This window comes from Xyrauchen texanus, chromosome 1 (assembly GCF_025860055.1).
Source record: "Xyrauchen texanus isolate HMW12.3.18 chromosome 1, RBS_HiC_50CHRs, whole genome shotgun sequence".
Classification (NCBI taxonomy): Eukaryota; Metazoa; Chordata; class Actinopteri; order Cypriniformes; family Catostomidae; genus Xyrauchen; species Xyrauchen texanus.
The window spans coordinates 8,143,271-8,164,776 of record NC_068276.1 but is presented as its reverse complement, the minus strand read 5'-3'; the positions used below and the strand labels follow the sequence as shown (position 1 = coordinate 8,164,776).

At 37.3% G+C, this 21,506-nt stretch overlaps 1 protein-coding gene across 1 annotated transcript in view; it reads left to right on the top strand.

The window, feature by feature from the left end:
- The first annotated feature begins 1,883 nt into the window (after window positions 1-1,883).
- LOC127659504 (phosphofurin acidic cluster sorting protein 1-like) overlaps window positions 1,884-21,506 on the top strand; it is an 84,053-nt gene continuing 64,430 nt past the window's right edge. Inside the window, exon 1 of the mRNA XM_052149391.1 lies at window positions 1,884-2,232. Within this exon, the coding sequence (XP_052005351.1) occupies window positions 2,084-2,232 (149 nt within the window). The 5' untranslated portion in view covers window positions 1,884-2,083. The remainder of the gene's footprint in view (window positions 2,233-21,506) is intronic.

The following is a 21,506-nucleotide window of genomic DNA, read 5'->3' as shown; positions in this document are numbered from 1 at the left end:
AGACGCTCTGAGCAGCTTTTCGTTTCGTTCGGAGGGCGCACCAAAGGTCTCGCTGCCTCGAAACAGACACTATCTGATGGATAGTGGACGCTATTGCTGCTGCATACGCGTCAAAAGACCTGCCATGCCCGTTGGGCATTAGGGCTCACTCCACTAGAGGCATGGCATCCTCGTGGGCATGGTCCAGCGGGATTTCCATTCACGACATATGTGTGGCAGCGGGATGGACTTCCCCCTCCACCTTTGTCAGATTTTACAATATGGAAGTGCCCGCTCTGCAGGCAAAACTACTAGCGGTTTAATACGCTACAGCTCCCCTGGTGAGCTGCACTGATGGGACACATTCCACACAGACCGGCACCGCCGCTCTGTCATTCCCTTCCCACTATGTGCTAATGCATTACACAATCAATGACCCGCATTCTTGCCGGCCAAATATTATTTCCCCACTCATAAGGGCTCCCACGGGTCCCCCCTTAATTCCCTGGGGCTCATACAGTGGATGCTTGGCGCACACGGCGTTGACAATGGGTTCCCGTAGCGTAAGCTAGCTTACGCAATACGAGAGAACCTCTCGTAAGAGAACGTATCGGTTACCTAACGTAACCTCGGTTCTCTCTAGATGAGGGAACGAGTATTGCGTAGCCGGCCGTGCTTCGCGCCACGGCGACTTTTCGCTTCAGTCAATGAAAACCAGGGTTCCAGCCTACTGAACTACGCTTATATGCACTCTAGTCACGCCCATTTTGGCGGGCTTTGTTGCAGTGAGCGCGCGGACGCCTCTCATTGGATGCGAGTTCGCCCAAGCTCGTCTATAGGCTGCAGCAGTTGCCGCAGAGCAACCTATGAGCTCGCTAGCTAGCCCGCTCAAGGTCTGCAGCTGCCGCACTGCGTTGACAATGGATACAAAAATTAAGGATAATTTTTTTGGCTTCAATATCTCAGAAAAGATGAATCTTTCCCGTAGCGTAAGCTAGCTTACGCAATACTCGTTCCCTCATCTAGAGAGAACCGAGGTTACGTTAGGTAACCGATACGTTCTTTTAAACAGCCAACAGAAATACAGGACACATTTCATGATTGGTGAAATATTCAGAGAGTAATATTTCTCAGGTCAGTCGGACAGAGCAGTAAGTCGGTACAGCTGCAGGCTTCCTGCATATCAGCACCTACTGGGCATGGAGGATAATTTATAGTAAAAAAAGGACTTAAATAATGATCAGTTTCTCACCCACACCTTTCATATCGCTTCCGAAGACATGGATTTAACCACTGAAGTCTTCTGGATTGCTTTTATGCTGCCTTTATGTGCTTTTTGGAGCTTAAGAATTCAAGAACCTGTTGACTTGCATTGTATGGACCTACAGATCTGAGCTATTCTTCTAAAAATCTTAATTTCTGTTTTGCAGAAGAAAAGTCAGTCATATACATCTGGGATGGTAAGTAAATGATGAGATAATTTTCATTTTTGGGTGAACTATCTCTTTAAGCTCACCGTTTTACATTTCAATATTTAGCTCACCGTTATAATTACGATACTCTTGATTGTTCTCAACATCCATAAATATAAGCATTTGGTTAAATTATGATGGAATAACTTGTTTTCCCCTAGGGTCGTATGACGTCATAAATGTGAAAGAATGCACGAAATTCGAGCGCGTAAATTCATAATTCATCCACTGATTCTAAGACCAATCTTGGAAATTCTGTATTTTCATATCAAAACGAACAAAAAGACGAACACACCTCCCCCCCTCCCCCCTTTTAAGGGTTGGGTTAGTGTACGTCTTTCACAAGAGGCGTAGCTCTTCGGTCGTGGGGCTACTCTGGAAGGCAAAAAAGAGGTTTCCGCTTCCTGCACTCATAAACAACTAACGTAACTTAAGAAAACATTCGCGGTGACTTTACTGCAACGAACGGATACAACTGCAACGCACAGCGGTTGAAAGGATCGTTACAAGCGGACCGGTCCAACCTCAATCCACGCGGACGGATGATTGTTGGCAGTAGGATTCGCGCTTCCAAAGCTCGCCTTTTTATTTAGGTTTTCTTTTGTTTTTGATAAGCATAAGGTACATCCAGTATGTCGGAGCGGGGAGGGCTCCCAAGGACTGGAAATGTACCGTCTCCGCAGCCTTCCAAACCGGCGGCGATCACTTCCAATCGCCCGGTGCACATGAACTTGTACGCCACCTGGGAAGTGGACCGATCGTCCCCGAGCTGCGTGCCGAGGTAAGGCGCCTGTACTCCGTGGAGGGGGGAAGCGGCAGTGCTGGATAACGCGGGTGTGCTCGAGTTTTTTAGGGCATTTACTTAGGGTAACGCAATCAGTATAACCAGAGGAACCGTGACAGTGGATAAAACGAGCCACAATTAAATGCATAAAATGAGTGCGTATACATTTTACCTCGATCCTTCACGGTTTGCAGCAAAAGCGATACGAAGAATGCGGTGTGGTTATAATCTTGTACACGGCAGTGCGCCAGGCAGCCAGTTTTTTGAAGTGCAACTTCTGTTTAACAAAGAGCTGGTGGCGGTGACCTGTTTATGCATGTTAAGATCCATGCATTCTGTTCAGTGATCTGGAATATTGGTTTGGGATGCTGGCAACTATATAGTTCATTCCTATATTCCAATCTTGTGGTCTGGAATATATTTGAGTAATGGACTGATCTTAGAGATGCTGGTTTAGTATGTTGAGATTCCAACCTGGCTATGGTCTGAAATATTGGTTTGAGAGATGATGAAATGGTAACATTAGGGCCGATGAAAGGCATGGTTAACATGTGTGAATGTTCAAATGTTCTTCTCCTTTAGAAATCATTACTTCCCATGGCATGAGGATTACAGTTTTCTCCTGTAGTTAACAGGAAATAGAGGCATGTGTACATTGATGCCAATTGGTTTCATTGTATTGTGTATTGATAGAGCAATTGGGATAGATAAGTGTTGCACTGTTTGTGCTTGTGTTCTATATAACATCCCGCTGCCAAGATTAATAAAATACTCTAAAAATATAGAAAAATATTGATCGACTTGATGTTTTTTGTTTCAAAATGTAATACACAAGGGGAAAAAATCATACCTATTCTATTTCCACCACTATCACCTTGCTTGGGACTGTTATTAAAAATGAACGTGAGCTTGTTTTATGCCTAATTCAGGGGGACAATAGCTCTGTAACTCACCCCAGGTACTTAATTAGTGCTGAAGATGGCACGATGAGTGGCATAGGACAACTGTGCACCCATGTGGTGCGTGTCTGATTTCTCCCTGTGTTGTGGGTTTGTTGATGTGTTTGGCAGAGCATCTAAATGCATACATCAGTTTTCTGGTCAACTGTGTGTGTGTGAAAAGAGGATAACGGGTACCTCAATTGGTGCTTGCCTGCGCACAACTCACTGCCATGGTTGTTGAGGATGATTGACCGAACGTTGCAATGCAGTTGCAAGGGTGTTCTGGGTGGATGTCAAAAGGGCCCAGCACAAAATTTCTAGTAATTCTAATGTAAGTCCAAGGCATTACATAGGCTGTTTTATTGTCTTTTAGAAAGTCGCTAGTCTGATCAATTGGTGGAGCGATATTTCAGCCTATTGACGATTTTCGATATACACTGGCAGCCAAAAGTTTGGAATAATGTATAGATTTTGATCTTATGGAAAGAAATTGGTAATTTTATCTGATCACTTCAACTGATCACATTGTATAGTCAGGACATCAATAGTGTGAAAAATTACTATTATAATTTGATTTTTTTTTTCAGAACTTCAACAAAATCCTCCACATCCAGCAATGGTAGCTTTGCAGGTCCTTGGCATTCTAGCTTTCTGTTTGTCCATACTCAGGTGACATTTCACCCCACACTTCCTGTAGCACTTGCCATAGATGTGGCTGTCTTGTCGGGCGCATCTCACGCACCTTACAGTCTAGCTGATCCCACAAAAACTCAATGGGTTTAAGATCCATAACTCTTTTCCAATTTTCTGTTGTCCAATGTCTGTGTTTCTTTGCCCACTCTAACCTTTTCTTTTTGTTTTTCTGTTTCAAAAGTGGCTTTTTCTTTGCAATTCTTCCCATAAGGCCTGCACCCCTGAGTCTTCTCTATACGGTTGTACATGGAACTGGTGTTGAGCAGGTAGAATTCAATGAAGCTGTCAGCTGAGGACATGTGAGGTGTCTATTTCTCAATCTAGAGACTCTGATATACTTATCCTCTGTAGTTGTTTATCTGGCCTCCCACATCTCTTTCTGTCCTTGCCAGTTGTCCTTTTGTCTTTGTAGATTGTAGTGTACACCTTTTGTATGAAATCTTTTTTTTTTTTTTTTGGCAATTTCAAGCATTTTATAGCCTTCATTCCTCAAAACAATGATTTGCTGACGAGTTTCTAGAGAAAGCTGTTTCTTTTTTTGTTGTTGCCATTTTTGTCCTAAGACATGCCAGTCTATTGCCTTCTGTGGCAACTCAAAAACATAAAGACAATATTAAGCTTAATTTAATGAACCAAATAGCTTTCATCTGTGTTTGATATAATGGATTGATATAAATGATTTTATTAGTACCAATTTAGCATGATTACCCAAGGATAAGGTGTTGGAGCGATGGCTGCTGGAAATGTGGCCTGTCTAGATTTGATAAAAAAATGACCTTTTTTTCAAATAGTGATGGTGTTGTTTTTTTACATAATTAATGTCTTGACTATATTTTGTGTTGAATTGAATGCCACTTTGGTGAATTAAAGTACCAATTTTCTTCTGAAACATTATCGGTACATTATTCCAAACTTTTGTTCACCGGTGTATATCTCGATAATTATGTATTTGCACTGCAAAAAAAGATTTTCAAGACAAGTATTTTTGTCTTGTTTTCCAGTAAAATGATTTAAACATTCTTAAAATGTGATTTATTTACTTGATAAGAAAACTGGCATAAGATTTTAAGTCTTGTTTTGAATGAAATCTAATAAAATAGTGAACTCTTGACTTAAAACAAGAAAAAAAATCTGCACACAGGGTTAGCAAAATAAACTTGTTTTCCCTTTGAATTAAGTTATTTTGCTTACCCCATTGGCAGATTTTGTCTATTGGTTCAAGTCTGAAGTTCAAAAATGTTGTCAGATTTATCTTAAAACATGACTTAATAGCCCATCCCATTTTAGGGGAATCATAAATCATTTTACAGGAAAGCAAGACAAAAATACTTGACATTTCTTTTGCAGTGTGCTCTGAAATTGCTCAAAAGTGTTAGTATATTTTTATCATAAGAGGAACCATAATTTCATCAAAAAAGCCATTGTAGCCATTATATTTTAAAGAAAAAGTATTCGTTTTTCACGAAATAAACAAAAGGGAGAATGAAATTAAAATTCATTGATATGCACTTTTATATTTCATATACAGTGATTCATAGTTGCTTAATAAAACATATTATTTACCTTCATATGATTTTACTAATACATTTTTTTGAATGATCAAGGTGTGTAAAGTTACTTCACTGACTTATTTTTGAAACCCATTTGAACATTGCATAATACTAATTTATTACTGTGGGGAACGCCATGTTGATTATTATAATATAATGCTGAATTATCATTATTATTCTGACTATTAGATTGGCATTAAAGACACAGAAACGTCTGTGTTCTCCTGTTCTGTGAGAGAAATTGAGAAAGGAGTACATATCATTTTGTTTTTCAGACTGTTTAAGGATTTACGTACCCTGAAATAGTAGAGTGCATTGGTTCAATTTCTTTGAATAGATTTGCTTTATACAAAAGTATTTCTGTCCTTTTTACTTCACCTTCACAAGGAGTTTATATATTTCAACACAGAAAAGGCAAAGTGTATTTGACAATGTTTCAGGTTTCCTTTTGTTCCTTTTGTCTCCTTTTCTGTTATGCTGTGCCACGTTTGTAAATTTGTGTAATAACTTGTAGTGGTTGCTAATGTTTGTAATTGCGTGAATGCTTGGACCTGCATTACTTTGATTTCACAATGCACGTGATCTGATCTGAGTGTGACGCCATGCGCTTGCACAAAGTTCAGTGCTTCACCGGTTTGTTCTGAATCACACACTTACCATGTTTATCTGTCTTTAAATTGCATCATTTTGTGGATTAATAATCACATATGACCAACTCGCCATTTTGATTAATTGTGCAGCCCTGAAGGAACATGAATCCTGAACTTAGTATTGAAATCATAATTTTTGTGCCACATTGCCATTATTAATTACATTAGGGCTGTTAATTTAAAATTCTTATATTTGTCAAATTTAAGAAATTTATTTTACATTTGAATGCTTAAACTGTGCATTTGTGTGCCAAGAACTGACAAAGACTTAAGACTGATCACATTCTTTTGCTAAAAAAGGCTACAGTACAACAAATGCAGTTTAACAAAGCAGGTGTTTCAAGATGCTTTTTCAAGGTCTTTTTAATTTGATGCAGCATCTAAAAAACAGCGCCCCTGCATGAGACACTGAATAAACAAAAACAAGGCAAAAACTTTGTCTAGCTTGTGTTTACAAAGAAAAACATATAAATGGTTGCAAAAGCGTTCGGTGTAAACAGCCCCTTACAGTTGGTGGAGGTCTTTGGCCGTTGTGTCTTGCTCTCTTATAAGCCTTTCTCAGATTAAGCAATTAAGAGTTTTTAAACGCTTTTTCAGGAAAGGAGTTCAACTTGGAATTGTGTGTCGCGAGATCCTCGCGTTGGGTTCCATTCTGTTGTGTTCTGTCTGATTGAACAGCTCCTGGCCTGGGCTCATAGTCTGAACCGCTTCACCTCGGAGTTTAGCCGAATGCCACGGCTATCTGGGAATATTGCTACCCTTCATACAACTGTAATTAATAATAAAAAAATCAATAAAACATTTGCTATTTTGCTGTTATTATAGCTTGAGCCTGGAGTAGTATATTGTGGCATCAGTGCAAGTGTAACACCATGTGGACTGCCTATTGAAGCATCCCCCCCATTTTAGTTTTGATTTAACATTTGAGAATAGATACCGACTAAATCTTTTTATTTATTTATTTTTTATTAATTAGTTGAAAGTTTTTTTTTTTAAACAACCAGGAATGTTCTTTGCAATAATTTAACAGTGCTGTATGGTTTATGTATTTAATGCGCCCTCTGGTGGACTAAGGAAACAACGTCAATTTAAAAATCAGCTGACTTTAAAATTGTAATATTGTCTCATGATGTTCTTTTAGCGCCTTGCACTATGACAGTTAAATTCCGCATGTCATGTCAAAAATAATTAAAAAATGCGTCTTGGGACACCTGCATTCTCTTTAAAATCTCTGATTTAAAATCTCACCAACTAGTTGCTTAGACTAGACACTGACTTTGATTATGAAAATGTATGGTTTTGCACATCCCTATTGCAGACATGCATTTTCAGCAAGTTTATCCTTTATTCTCTAAGGTACTGTGGCTTGGATTCTTTGAATGTGACACTTTTAATGCGGTGTTTGGTAAAGAGACTCTGCTTGTTTCTTGTTCATCTGCATCTGTTTCCCTGTGCAGTCTGATAATGTCACTTCTTTTGTTTCTGCTGCGACCAATTTCAGAATGTGGCTGGAGTCACGCTCTGCTCGCCTGATTTGATTGCGGTGCATAAAAGAGAAAGAATTAAGCCGACGGTCTGAGAGACGTGGATGAAGAGAGACAAAGAGATGTCACTCTGAAAATGTCAAATAGACAGCCGTGTGTGTGTGTGTGTGTGTGTGTGTGTGTGTGTGTGTGTGTGGTGGGGGTGTGTGGTGGTGAAAAGGTAATTGCTACTGCAGCAAGATGGTAAGATTCAGAGTGAGAAAACCAAAACCATCTGGCACCAATCAATATATCCAGGCTTCTTGCCAATCCACTCTAAAACTACCTGATCTTGGGTCAGTGCTGATATATTTAATTCACCTCTGTATCTACAAGGCCAAACAATGAAACTGATGCAATGCCTAAATTCAGGAGTAAAAAAATTATTACCATTGAACTGATCAGAGCTTTAACGGTGAAGAACTTCTATTGATTTTGGTCTATGGCTGTACAAATGGAAAATACTGTAAATAAAAGCTGACTGTCAAAGAGATTTCATTAAACAAGTAGTTCCAAATCTGAAATATGATTGCATGAGGATTCAAAATTGTTTTAAAATAGGCCTATTATATGCACTAGAGGTTGACTAAGAGTGGATTTCACTGATACTGATAACTAAGTTGGGGGAAGAGGCTGATAACCAATTAATCAGCTGAATTATTTTTAAATGGTTATATTAAATAAATATTCTGGGTTCAGTACAAGTTAAGCTAAATCGACAGCATTTTAGCATAATATTGATTAGAACAGAATCCTATTTATTTTCAACTTTATTTAGAAAAAAAAAAGCTAAAATCTGGGTTACAGTGAGGCATTTACAATGGAAATGAATGGGGTAATTTTTGAATGTTCCTTTAAAAATGTTCCTTACTATGACCGGTACAGAGGCTACAAGAATCCAAAATGAATAAATCACAGATGTAGTTTAGTGTTCAACAAAAATCATAATAACCTGCATAAAAATGTATAATTGTGCATAACATTGGACTTAACTATAAACAAACCAAAAACACTCGAGGGACTTTTATTTTGAAAGAGACTTTCTCTGTTACAATGCTCTAATGTTAAATATTTAGCAAACTTAGCTTTTTATACCCTCAATATGATTACCAGATGAAGGGCTTTGTGTATATATGTTTTACCAGATGAGGTTTAATGATGAACTGTTATTCACAAGATAACTATTATTGTAACTACTATAGACAAGTTGGAGACACGATGCTGGGACGTGCATTTTTCCCAGACTGATAAATCTGAATATTTGGCCATTTTGAGATAATTAAGCCTGCTTGGCCGATCAACAGTAGTATTATCAGCCGGTTCTGCCTGCTTCAAAATCTGATGGCCTCACCAATGAATGGAGCACATTGTCTTTTTTTTTTTAAACAGTAAGCCTCTTCTTCTTTGGTAAAATCACTGTAGCACACAACCTCTCAAGGCTTATTGCTTCATAATATGTGCAGTAAATGACTATGGCTACGACTTTTTTCAGCAAGTTAAGTTGGGAATTTTTGATTGTTCACACTAGGACTATTCAAGGTCTGTCTAGCATTTACTGAAAGTATTAAGGAATTTTCAACAGTTGCATTCTGGGTACTGGGTTCCTGGGGTGGCATGAAGTGAAAGGAGATCACTTTCTTTTCCATTCTTTAATCTCTTGAAATCATTCAGGAGGTGAGGGAAATTCCCATGACTTTGTCTTGATTATGGGTGCGTTGTTTCCTCTGCAGTTCAGATATTATCCCTGAGGTGCCGTCATCTTTAAGTAGGATCCCATCTGCTCCTGACAGAGCTGATTAAAAAGGACTTGTCTTCATGTTATCAATATTATTGTCATGAAACTATGGTGCTAAATGTCAATATAGAATCTAAACAAAGCTGAGGCTGACTCAATCCATGCATGCCGGGTGTGGTAACAGTGTAACTCGACCACTGACGCAGTCGGTGTTAACCCTGCAGCATTGACCTACTGGAACGGTGAAATACTGGCACAGTTTATCACTGCCGCCACATGCAGGGTGTCACAACAAAGCTATTGGCAATGCCTGAGCCACAAAACTACTGACATGCTAAATTACCAAAGCTCATAACAAAGGCTTAACACTGACACATGAATGCCTTAATCATGCCATTTAGTTACCAAATTACTTAATATGTTAGTGTGTGTTTCTGAATTACTGATGGTTGTGATAATTGCAGTAAGTAAAAGGATGGTTTACATGTCGTTTCCAACCCAAATTACTTTTTTCCGTGGAACACAAACGGAAATGTTAGTCCAAATGTTATCCTCGGACACCATTCACTTTCATTGTATGGAAAAAAGATGCAATCAAAGTGAATGGTGACCGAGCCTAACATTCTGCCTTACATCTCATTTTGTGATCCACAGGAAGGTAAATGATGACAGAATTGTCCTTTTGGGAAAATTATCCTATCCCTATATGGATGGAAAAATCCAACCTCTGAATCACGCTCGTAATTTATTATGTGTCACTGATTAATGGGGACCCGAACCCGGGACCCCCACAATACTAACACGACATACTTACGGTCGTAAGCGAATGTAAACATAGTGGAGCTGGTGCAAACATGTCTGTTAGGAGATACTGCTTGTCAGTGAGTCGGCATAACAGGGCTCCAGACTAAAAAAAATGACTTCGGAGCCAGTGGCTATTAAAATGAAATATTTTTTTAGTCGCCATATCACAGAATTGCTCTAGTTAATACTAGGTGGTGTGGGGTGGAAACACAGCAAATATAACCGGATCTTTAGATTCATTATGTCACTATTAAAAGTGGAACAACATTTTAACATATTTCTAGACAAGGGTTCACATTCACTCATGTTATATTAGGTCACTGATACACTGACCCAATAACACCATGATACAGCAGCCACATGTCTTCAATCATTCTCAACATCAAGTTATGACTTGTGATATTACATGACGTCTGTGGTACAAATTCTCAGTTCTTCATTTTCTTTCCTGTACACTCTCTCTTGCAGATAATACTAGTGCTTATTTCTATAATTATCCATGTAACTAAAATTCTTAGTATATTGTGCTATAGGTCTTTTTAAAGTCAACCTGAAATGACATTCGTAAACATTTTGTATTTCCATTCTTTGATGTGTTTCCAAGTGAAACATGATATTCAGTGAGAGAACAGTTAGAGCAGGGATAAATTGTATCCCTCAGGAATTGATGGGATCATGAAAAGTGGGTGTTCCATACCAGAATGGTTCCATACCATAATGTCTTATATGTGAATCTTGAATCGAGAGAGGGAGCGAGAGAGAGATCAGCCTCTGGAATATGTGAGTAAAAGGAGATAGCTTAAGATCATGTCATCATCATACAGTGTGGATGTCTTTCGATTTTAAATTATGATGTCATCGCTCAGTCAGATTAACACATTAGAATAATGAGTCAAAATGTGTGTCACATATTTAAGTGCTTTTGAATGTATGCATGCATTCTCTTTACAGCATGTGTTGGTGTTTTTCTTCACACCATCATTGGTGCAGCAACCGAGCGACACAGTGTTTGTCATTTCTTTCTGTTCAGCAGAAGTCCTGCATTCCTTACTGCCAGTGGATTTTGAGCCACATGATATCAGCTCATTTCTGTGATGGAGGGGAAACACACTCTCTCTCTCTCTCTCTCTCGCTCAAATTTTTTAAGTTGCTTTATTGGCATGACAAATAATTGCTCTGATTGCATTTGCAGCTTAGCTGCATACAAATTATTTTATGCTAAACAAAAAAGGTACAAAACAATGTTGTAAATGAAGGAAAGTATCCAAAGACAAAATAATTGAAAATGGAGTAATTTATAAAGAAAGATAAAATGGATCACATTAAAGGATAATACATAATTCAAATCAGTCAAGTTCTGACTAAAATTAATATTCTTTGAATTTAAGAAAATGCACAATTAAATACTAAAATAACAATTCGAGTTTTAGATTTAAGGAAAATTTAGTTAACAGTGACATTGAGCAGAAAGCTCACATATGACCAGTTTTGACAGAGCTGCTGATAAAAAGTAAAATGATCAGCATCGATTGATGAGATTAAAATTGGAGATCGGTGTAGGATGTTAAAATCCTGATTAAAGCATCCCTAATATTCAAGTTGACTGTTTCAAAAACTAATGTTGATGATTAGTGGGCTGAGATCATGTCACAAAATGGACAAAAACACGTACACGGTGGATGGTAACATTTGGATATGAGGAAGACTTTGTTTCACTGTTTATATATTTATTTGTTTGTGGGTGAACTGAAAAAATGGTCTCAGTTTGGTTCTTTTTAAGAGGGCTCAAATGTGAAAACCCCAGCAGCCTTTTTGCAGTTGATCATGTGTCATTACCATCATAATCACAGTTCAAATCGCAATATTTTTCGAAATAGTCACAATTTGGACACTTTTTGTCCAAATTGTGCAGCCCTAATTGACACCTGTCAGAAATCACCTCTAACAGCTGTTTTGTGTTGAGTGAGAGCTGGAGAGAGATAAAAGGGCAATCCAAACCTTCGGAGGGGACAGAGAGAGATGCACAGAGCTGTATGTGTGTTGGTGTTAACGGGACTGCTAAAAAGCTAACCGTTAAAGTAAGTACTGAAGTGTGTGCTTATTTATTGGGCTGAAAAGACCAAGTTGTAAATAAAAGGACTTGCATTTGGATTGTTCACCCGGCTCCCGCTTCCTCCTCCAGAAGAGAATTTGTGATTTGTCACAGTGCTATACGATTTTAGCTCTCTAAAGCTTTCACGTGATTGAGCAGTTGAATTAGCCATGCCCCATCATTCCAAAACCCCGCCCTACAAAGATCATTTTGACAGAGCAAAAGAGCAGCATTATTTTTTTCCTGTGGCTGTCAAATTCAACATAGGCACAATAGCGGCCTCAACTGACAAACATTATGAATCATAGCCTCAATTATCCACTTCAGGTACAACACTATGAGAAGAAGCTAAATTAATGACGCAAACACATTGTTGTTTATTGTTGACAAAGTCTACAGCTGTCACAGAGATATCTCAGGACACTTATTTCATGGGGATTGTCAAAATTTTTTGCATACTTTTACATGAAAAAATAGAACCATCTTTTGAAGCATTTCTTTTCTCGTTTGACTTTGTATGCTTACATGTACAAGGAATTTGTCTTGGTGACAGGAGCTTCCAGTGCAAAACAATACAATACAGCAACAAAAAATAATTACAAATAAATTAATAAAAGTAGAATAAAAATAAAAATTTAATAGAAAATAAAGTGTATGTAGAATATAGAAGACAAAATAATATATATAAATAAAAAAAACATATATAGATATACTTGGTGCAAATACAAATCTGTTATATACAGTGCAAGGGAATGTAATGGCAAAAGAGGTAGGATGTGTTGGATAAATATAAAAAACCTGTGTATTGCACATAATTATTGCTCAATGGCGCAGTTTTAACTGTTCATGAGATGGATAGCCTGAGGGAAAAAACTGTTCCTGTGCCTGACGGTTCTGGTGCTCCGAGCTCTAGCGTCGGCCAGAAGGCAACAGTTCAAAAAGGTAATGGGCAGGGTCTGTTGACTTTATCATTTTACACACATTTGTTAATATATTCTTTGCTTCAAAAAATCACTATAACAATTTGCTATTGGATTATTTTTATTTGTTGTCCCCTCTTGTTGATGTAGGAGACAACATGGATTTAAAAATCAGATGTATTGTAGGTTTTTACCCCTAAAGTCCCAGATATGCTTAGTTTATCTACGTTCCGGATCGGATCACGCCCGGCCGACCGCGTTGCCTTTCTGAGTATACTCTGACTGCGAGTGAATGAAGCTTTTCGATGCATGCCTTCTACAGCTGCTTTGTGATACTCTTTTAGAACAGTCAATGAGCAGCGCATGTGCTGACGTTGCGCACAGATGAGGACCACGTCTGCGGGTCGATAAAATTTGGGCCGCGTGTAGTCAGGCGGTGCGGACTGCTGAAGACGAAATTTGCGTCACGCATACTGTGTGCTGTGCGATCAGTCTACTCAAGCTTTAATGCAAATTTGCCTGTAAAAATTCACCAAATTTGTTCTCCTTGCCTCTCCCACGGATATTTACATATCGTGAAATACACTGTATTGGCAAAACTCTACCTGTTGACCTTTTTATACTATCACCATGTTCTATATCACAAGCAGTGTGGGAAGAGTTACACACTAAAGATTAATACTTCAGAGTTTTGAAAAATCCATGACCCTAATGGCACTAGTCATGCTTTGCTTCGCAAACACCACTATTAATGTACAACACTCTCTGTGTCTCTGTCTCTCTGTGTGCCTCCTTGAGTTTCCATTGCATCTCCAAATGAGATTACTGTTCTTTACAGCATTAGCAGCTAATCGTTTTAATAAGAGGCCAGCTCACAGTGTGTTTGTATGTGTGTGCGGCAGAGTGTTGTAGCTCTTGTTAGTTTCCTCATCATATAAGTCACAGATATGATCTGTGTCATACTAGAGATTGCATAACACATGTTCTGCTATTTACCAGTACACCACTAAAAGTACACAACAGAAGTATGCACTTCACTGGTGATGGGAAATTCGTATGTAAGACAGACACCACAGATGTGAGTGTTGGTGTCTAGCTAAATGAATTACCTTGAAATTAATCATTTCTTTTGGTTCATATATATATATATTTATTTTACACACACTAGCAGCTTTGGCCTCGCATATCTTGCCATTTTTCTTCTTCTGAAAAAGTAAATCGAGTAAAACATCACAAACTCCTCTTTCATAGCTAAAATGGTAATATTACCCCAAATGCATTGATTAATACACTTACAATCTTATGGAAATAGTGTTTCTTTTGGGCATCTTTGATTTTATATTTTCAAATATGATTTGGAATGCACTGATATCAATCTCACATATTATTATCAAACACAAAGTATGTGAATTGAGTGGGCATAATCTGTATTTGTTTGCAGGAGGTGCACCTGATTTATACGTTATTTTTAAAAGCCAATATTTCTCTAAAATGGTTTTTCAAGTGTGATTGACCAATACAGTGATCAACCGATATCTAAGGAGCAAGTTTTTTTTTTTAAAAAACGTTATATTATAATAAATGGCAAGTACATCAAATTGCTAAAAAATTACTTTTGAGCATTATATTTAATCAAAGTTTTTCCCAAAACCTTTAAACATGAGCTCATCTACTGAGGCCAGTTACACTTTAAATATTACTTTTTTGTACACTGGTCTATTATTGTGGTAACAATGGCATGTGATTCTCAGTACCATCGCAGCTTCTGAAACTTTTTGAGAACATTTATTGAGTATATGCTATAAAAAATTGCCAATTGCTTTTAACTGAGTATCTGCCAGTATTAACTGGTTATTAACCAAACAAGTGGCCAAATATGTCAGTATGGTTCGCAGCTGACGGTAAGCCCAGAGACTGAAACCCCTTTCGAAGGCACTGAAGTCTATATGCGCTTAGATATCCAGGCTTGTTTGTTTTTCGTATGGTTCTGCATTGTAGCACAAGTACTACTAAACTTTTAAGTCCTAGTTTATAATTTGCAGAATGTGTCTTCATGGACGAAATCATCCCACAGCACACGCTTTATATTTTCTTCCTTGTCTATCAGACTGAGAGGAAGCTAGTGTTATACATGTTAACAGTGGTCTTGTGTCTCCATAACATGCCCTACGAGATAAACCTATGAAAATTACTTCTCTGTTATTTCTTGAATTAACCTCTTAGTTAATTTTTAAACAATATTATTAGTCGAACAAATTGTTAATACCGGTTAATCTGTGAACCATCTTCAACCCTAAAATACGTGGATCATTTAAAAATCTCAAATTTTGGCTGACCAATATTGGTCAAATTGGCTGACTGCTTGAATTAACCTCAAATTTAGTTTTTACCCTCTGAAGTAGTTAGCAGTAAAAATAAGGGCCCTACTTTAAGAGTGTTAATGCTAAGCACAGTGCTATACTTTAAGTCATGCGTATACTGTACGGGTGGCGTAAATTTAGTAATAAGCCAATCTGGCCTACCACATTTTCTTGACTCGGCCCTCATCTGTGCACATTGTCGGTGTATATGCCAGCTATTGACTCTAAAATAGAATCACAAAGAAGTTGTAGTGGGCATGCGTCAAACACACTCTTATTCGCTGGCAGTCAGAAGAGTATACTCACAAAGGCAACGCTGGTGACCAGGTGCGAAGTCAGGCATATTTCAGTCACAGTGACACACTCCTTTTATACGCATAGAAAATTTGGATCTGCATTTGAATTGAGGCTTCGTTAAAATTATAGAGAATTTCATTATAATTAATCATATTGATCGAGTGACTCACAAAGCTTTGCTAGTATTAATAGTGATTGTATCGGATCGAAAGATTGTATTTTCACCCACTTCACTTCTACTTCACTGCTTTAAATTAATTTATTTAAACATGGAAAACTTAAACCAATAGTAATATTTCTAAAGTAAAATTGCACTTCAAACAAAACTAAAATATAATCAAAATAACAGTGGTCAAATTGTTTTATAAAATGACCTCCCCAATCCAATACAAATTAGATCATCATCAATAAAACTGGAAATATAAATTAGTAATAATTGAAAAATAAACCATGACATTATAACATTAATATATATTTGTTTCATAAAACAGCTACAACATTGATTGTCAGGGAGATAATTTGATGTTCCACTATATTTTCAGAGTTTGGACATTAATTTTATTACCACCTGCTGGTGGAATCTCCAAACTGCAAATGCAGGAACTGAATTTAGACTGCGCTGAAAAAAGATGTACTTTGAAAAATCTTGCAATGACATATTTCTCATGAAAACAGCAAATTACACTTATACGATACACTCACAGTTTGCGCACATACACCCACAGATAGCGCAAACACTCCCACCCCACATGTGCTTTTGCGCTGGCATGGTAATTGTGCTTAGAATAAGCACCCACACAAAAATGTTAGAAGATGTTGCGCTTCGCACAGTGACAAGAATTGAGCCCAAAATGACACCATAATGGTGCAAAACAAGAAAAGTCTGCTTTCCTAGACTCATTAATACTTTATTGATAGAAGACATCCAGCAAAATTCTTGTTGACATAAGTATATGTTAATGAACTCTATAAGATATCAGCTGCTGTTCCTCTCAAACGTGAGGAACTCTGGTCACCCGCGCTGCTGACACTGCACTATCGGTGACACCACAAGAGAAGGTGAACACACTTGAACTGATGCGAAAATGTCTGATAGGAGATGCTGCTGCTTGTCAGTAACCTGGCAGAATGGGGCCGATGTCAGGGTGCTGGAACAATTGGTAGCAACATACCGACTTTCCTTGCTGTTATGTTGGAAATATAAGGACACCATGCTATTTTGAAAAACCAAGAACTGTTTACCAATTCTCATGAACTGCTCAACATGTCCTGTAATGTCTAAGAGTCCAGTTTTATCATTTATCTAGCACATTTTCTAAATTTGCCATTAGCCAAAAAAATACAAATAAACTTTTACAAAGACAATTTTGTTTGGTAAAAAAAAAAAAAGACTAGGCTTAGACTATACTACTGGTGGGTGGGATTTTCCAACGTTTTCTAATTCTGTTTTAGGCCCAGAAAATGCAAGATAAGTGTCTTTTATCGCTACAGATTGTTTAAAATTGTGCTGTTTGAAAGTGACGTCCCATCTTGCCTGGAGTGCCATGACATATGTGTGTTTCTGTACTGTCTCTTATCTGCTCGGAACACACCCCTCAGAAAGGTCACAGTCACATAAACTCATGTCATGGTCTCAAAAGTGAAAATTTATTTAGCCTCAGTGATATGTTTGCATCACAAGCTTGTTTATTATTTTTGCTTTTTATTACTGCTGCTGTACAATGAGATGCTGAACTTACAAACATGGAAAGTTTAATAATATTAAAGAGTGAATTTTGCATAAATAAAATTAAGCATATTTTAGGACCATCTTGATTGTTTGAATTGTGATATTATTTATCATGCAAACTAAGCAATTTGCTTACTGTAATGCAAACAAAATCCCATTCTCATTACTGTAACAGTGATTTAATTTTTAACTTAAAATCCACAAATGGTCAATTTAAATTCAGTGCAACTTCACAAATATATAATTAATTTTGCATTAGTCATGAAAATATATATATTTTTTCTCACATGACTAGTCTACTGAGAATGTGTTTAATTATGAAAAAAGTGGAAAAACGCTTAATGATCTTAAACATATTTTTCTATTTACATTATATGGTTTATTTATTTATGGTTTCCTTTGTTGGTGTGAATACACTACAATTTTATGTTGTATTTAATACATTCTTGACCCTATATTCACCTTAAAAAACAAAGTTCGAGTCATAGTGCAACATATCAAACACAGATCCCTTATTAAATCTTTGCAAATTTCGACCTTAAAGGGATAGTTCACACAAAAATGAAAATTCTCTCATCATTTACTCACCCTCATGCCATCCCAGATGTGTATGACTTAATTTCTTCAGCAGAACACATTTGAATAAAAATATATCTCAGCTCAGTTGGACCTTAAAATGCAAGTGAATGGTGATCAGACCTTTTTGAAGCTCCAAAAATCACAAGGGAAACATAAAAGTAATCCATATTACTCCAGTGGTAAAATTCATATCTACAGAAACAAAATATTACGGTACATTCAGAAACTACTCATTTGTTCACATTTTGTTATGTTGCAGCCAAAATAATGACTTTTTCACATCAGTCGACACTCGATACCCCATAATGACAAAGCAAAACCCAGATTTTTCTTTTTTTTAAACTTTGGAAATTTGTAAAAAAGCAAAAACTGAAATATCTCATTCACATAAGTATTCAGACCCTTAACTCAGTACTTCGTTGAAGCATTTTTGGCAGCCATTATAGCCTCAAGTCTTTTTCGGTACGATGCGACAAGCTTTGCTCACCTGGATTTGGGGATTTCTGCCATTGTTCTCTGCAGATCCCCTCAAGCTCCATCAGGTTGGATGGGGACCATTGGTGGGCAGCCATTTTCAGGTCACTCCAGAGTTGTTAGATTGGGTTCATGTCCGGGCTCTGGCTGGGCCACTCAAGGACATTCACAGAGTTGTCCCTAAGCCACTCTTGCATTGTTTTGGCTGTGTGCTTATGGTCATTGTCCTGTTGGAAGGTGAACCTTCAGCCCAGTCTGAGGTCCAGTGCACTCTGGACCAGGTTTTCATTAAGGATATATCTGTATTTTGCTGCAAACAGCTTTCCTTTAACCCTGACCAATCCCCCAGTCCCTGTTGTTGAAAAACACCCCCACAGCATGTAATTTGTAACATAATCAGTTAGATTACTCAAGGCCAGTAATGTATTCTAAATACTTTGGATTACTTCAGCACTGGTAGATTTTTTTCACTTGTTTTGACTATAAAAACTCTGCCAGTACAGTAAGACAAAATACACATGTTAAAAATATATTCTCTGAAAAACCTAAATGTCTTAAGCAGTGTTGTTTCTAAAACAAGATATATCAAATTGAGTTTTAAGAAAGACATTTAAGATATTTTTACAGGAAAACAATAAAAAAAATTATTAAAAATATGATTTTTGCCCTAATATAATAGATTAGAGATTAATATAATAAATAGAATAATTAGAGAGTGGTGGTGGCGTAGTGGGCTAAAACGCATATCTGTTAATCAGAAGGTCGCTGGTTCGATCCCCACGGCCGCCACAATTGTGTCCTTGAGCAAGGCACTTAACTCCAGGTTGTTCCGGGGGGATTGTCCCTGTCATAATTGCACTGTAAGTCGCTTTGGATAAGTCGCTTCAAGTGTCATGGCAAAGGATCTAAATACTTATGTCAATGTGATGTTTCAGTTTTTTCTATTTAATACATTTGCAGAGTTATAAAAAATCTGGTATTTGCTTTGTCATTATGGGGTATGGAGTGTAGATTGATGTGATATTTTAAAGCATTTTAGCATAAGGCTGCAACGTAACAAAATGTGGAAAATAAATGAAGGGGTCTGAATACATTCTGAATGCACTGTTTGTGTGGATGAGAAACAGAACAATATTCAAGTCCTCTTTTTTATTACACTAAATCTCCACTTTTTCACTTTCAGATATAAAAGTGAAAGTTAAAGTGGAGATTTAGAGTCAAAAATTACTTAAATATTGTTCTGTTTCTCACCCACAACTATTATTTTTCTTCTGAAGATATGGATTTAAACACTGGAGTCATATGGTTTACTTTTTGTTTCCTTTGTGATTTTTGGATTTACAAAGGTCTGATCACTATTCTTTTGTATTGTATGGACCTACAAAACCGAGATATTCTTCAAAAAATCTTTGTATTCTGCAAGCACAAGAAGAAAGTATGTCACACATCTGGGATGGTATGAGGGTGAGTAAATGATGAGACCATTGTAAATTTTGGGTGAACTATCCCTTTAATGCGACGGGCATGAAACAAAAATGAGAGACGTGGCTTACCCTATTCAAAGTGCGTTTGCCTGTTCAAGTAAGCAGAAATTGTGTGTAAGATGAACATAGCCCTGGGGTTCTTCACATGTCTGAGAAAATGAGTTCCACTTGTGAGTGGATCGCCACTGAGGACATGAAGGAACAGACTTGTCCTTCCCGCGAGCGCTGTCCAGGTCAGTGATGAGCATTATTACGGAGAAGAAGCTGGAGGAATGGAAAGAAGGAGAGTGTTTTGTCAAAACAGATTTTGCATTTGGTGAAAAGCCACTGATCAATTGTACGATGTACATTTAAGCTCCGATTGAGCCAAATGTCTCTTGTTCTTGTTAGCCGTGTATGTGTGTGGATTATATGTATGTATGTATATATATATGTATGTATGAGAGAGAAAATTCAAACTGCATATAATTTGAATTTAATTTGACAATTTGTGTAAACTGTAACATGTGCTGTTGTTTTAATTTTTGTAACATTTTTGTTCCTATTTTATAAGATCGATACATTTATTACAAATGTTTTAATATATGGGCATGGAAGTTTAATAAGTTCATATTATGATGAATTATTTAATTATTTTTTAAATTCTGTGTTAACTTTTTTTAGTCCTATTATTATCATGTTGCAGAAAATGTAACATGACATTAAAAATGCCATTGCAAATAATCATTATGTTTTAATATTATAGATGCTGTAGATTATCCACTAGCCAAAACTGCTCTAAACTTTGACTACTGACACTCCCAACAAACACACGTGGGCAACATGAGAAGACAGGGTAAAACTAATAGCCATCATAAAAGACACCGTAAAAGCCACTCATGTTACACACAGACAGCTGCACCTGTGTGTTGCAGACAGGCAGTAAACTGAACTCACCTGACTGCAGACAATTAAACCAAGTCAAAAACACACACACACACACACACACACACAAAACATAGTGAATGATTCAAGAGAGTACAAGGTGATGCAAAAACAGTGAGTGACGTATTTTATTGCAGGTTTATTGTAGCGAGTGGCATCCAGTTAACATCTGATACTACTATAGGGCCTAATAAACTGATCTCAAATCATTTAGGAGGTTTCTCAACTGGTTGTGCAACAGAAGTAGAACATTGTGACATTAAAGTCACAAGTCTTTTTTTGTGAAATGCTTTCACATTGCAAAAATGACACCACTCCTTACAGCGAAGTAGCATCCATAAATGTTGGCAACTGCCCTCCGCCTGCCTCAGGATGTCTGGAGAGCATGAACAATAACACAGACGACAGCAGTTTGCTTAGAATGGCAAATAGAAACCGAAACTCCTTTTGTCATCAGAATTTTTGGGGAATTTGAAATGCTTGAGCAGAAAATCGTTCAGCTACTGTAAATGTATG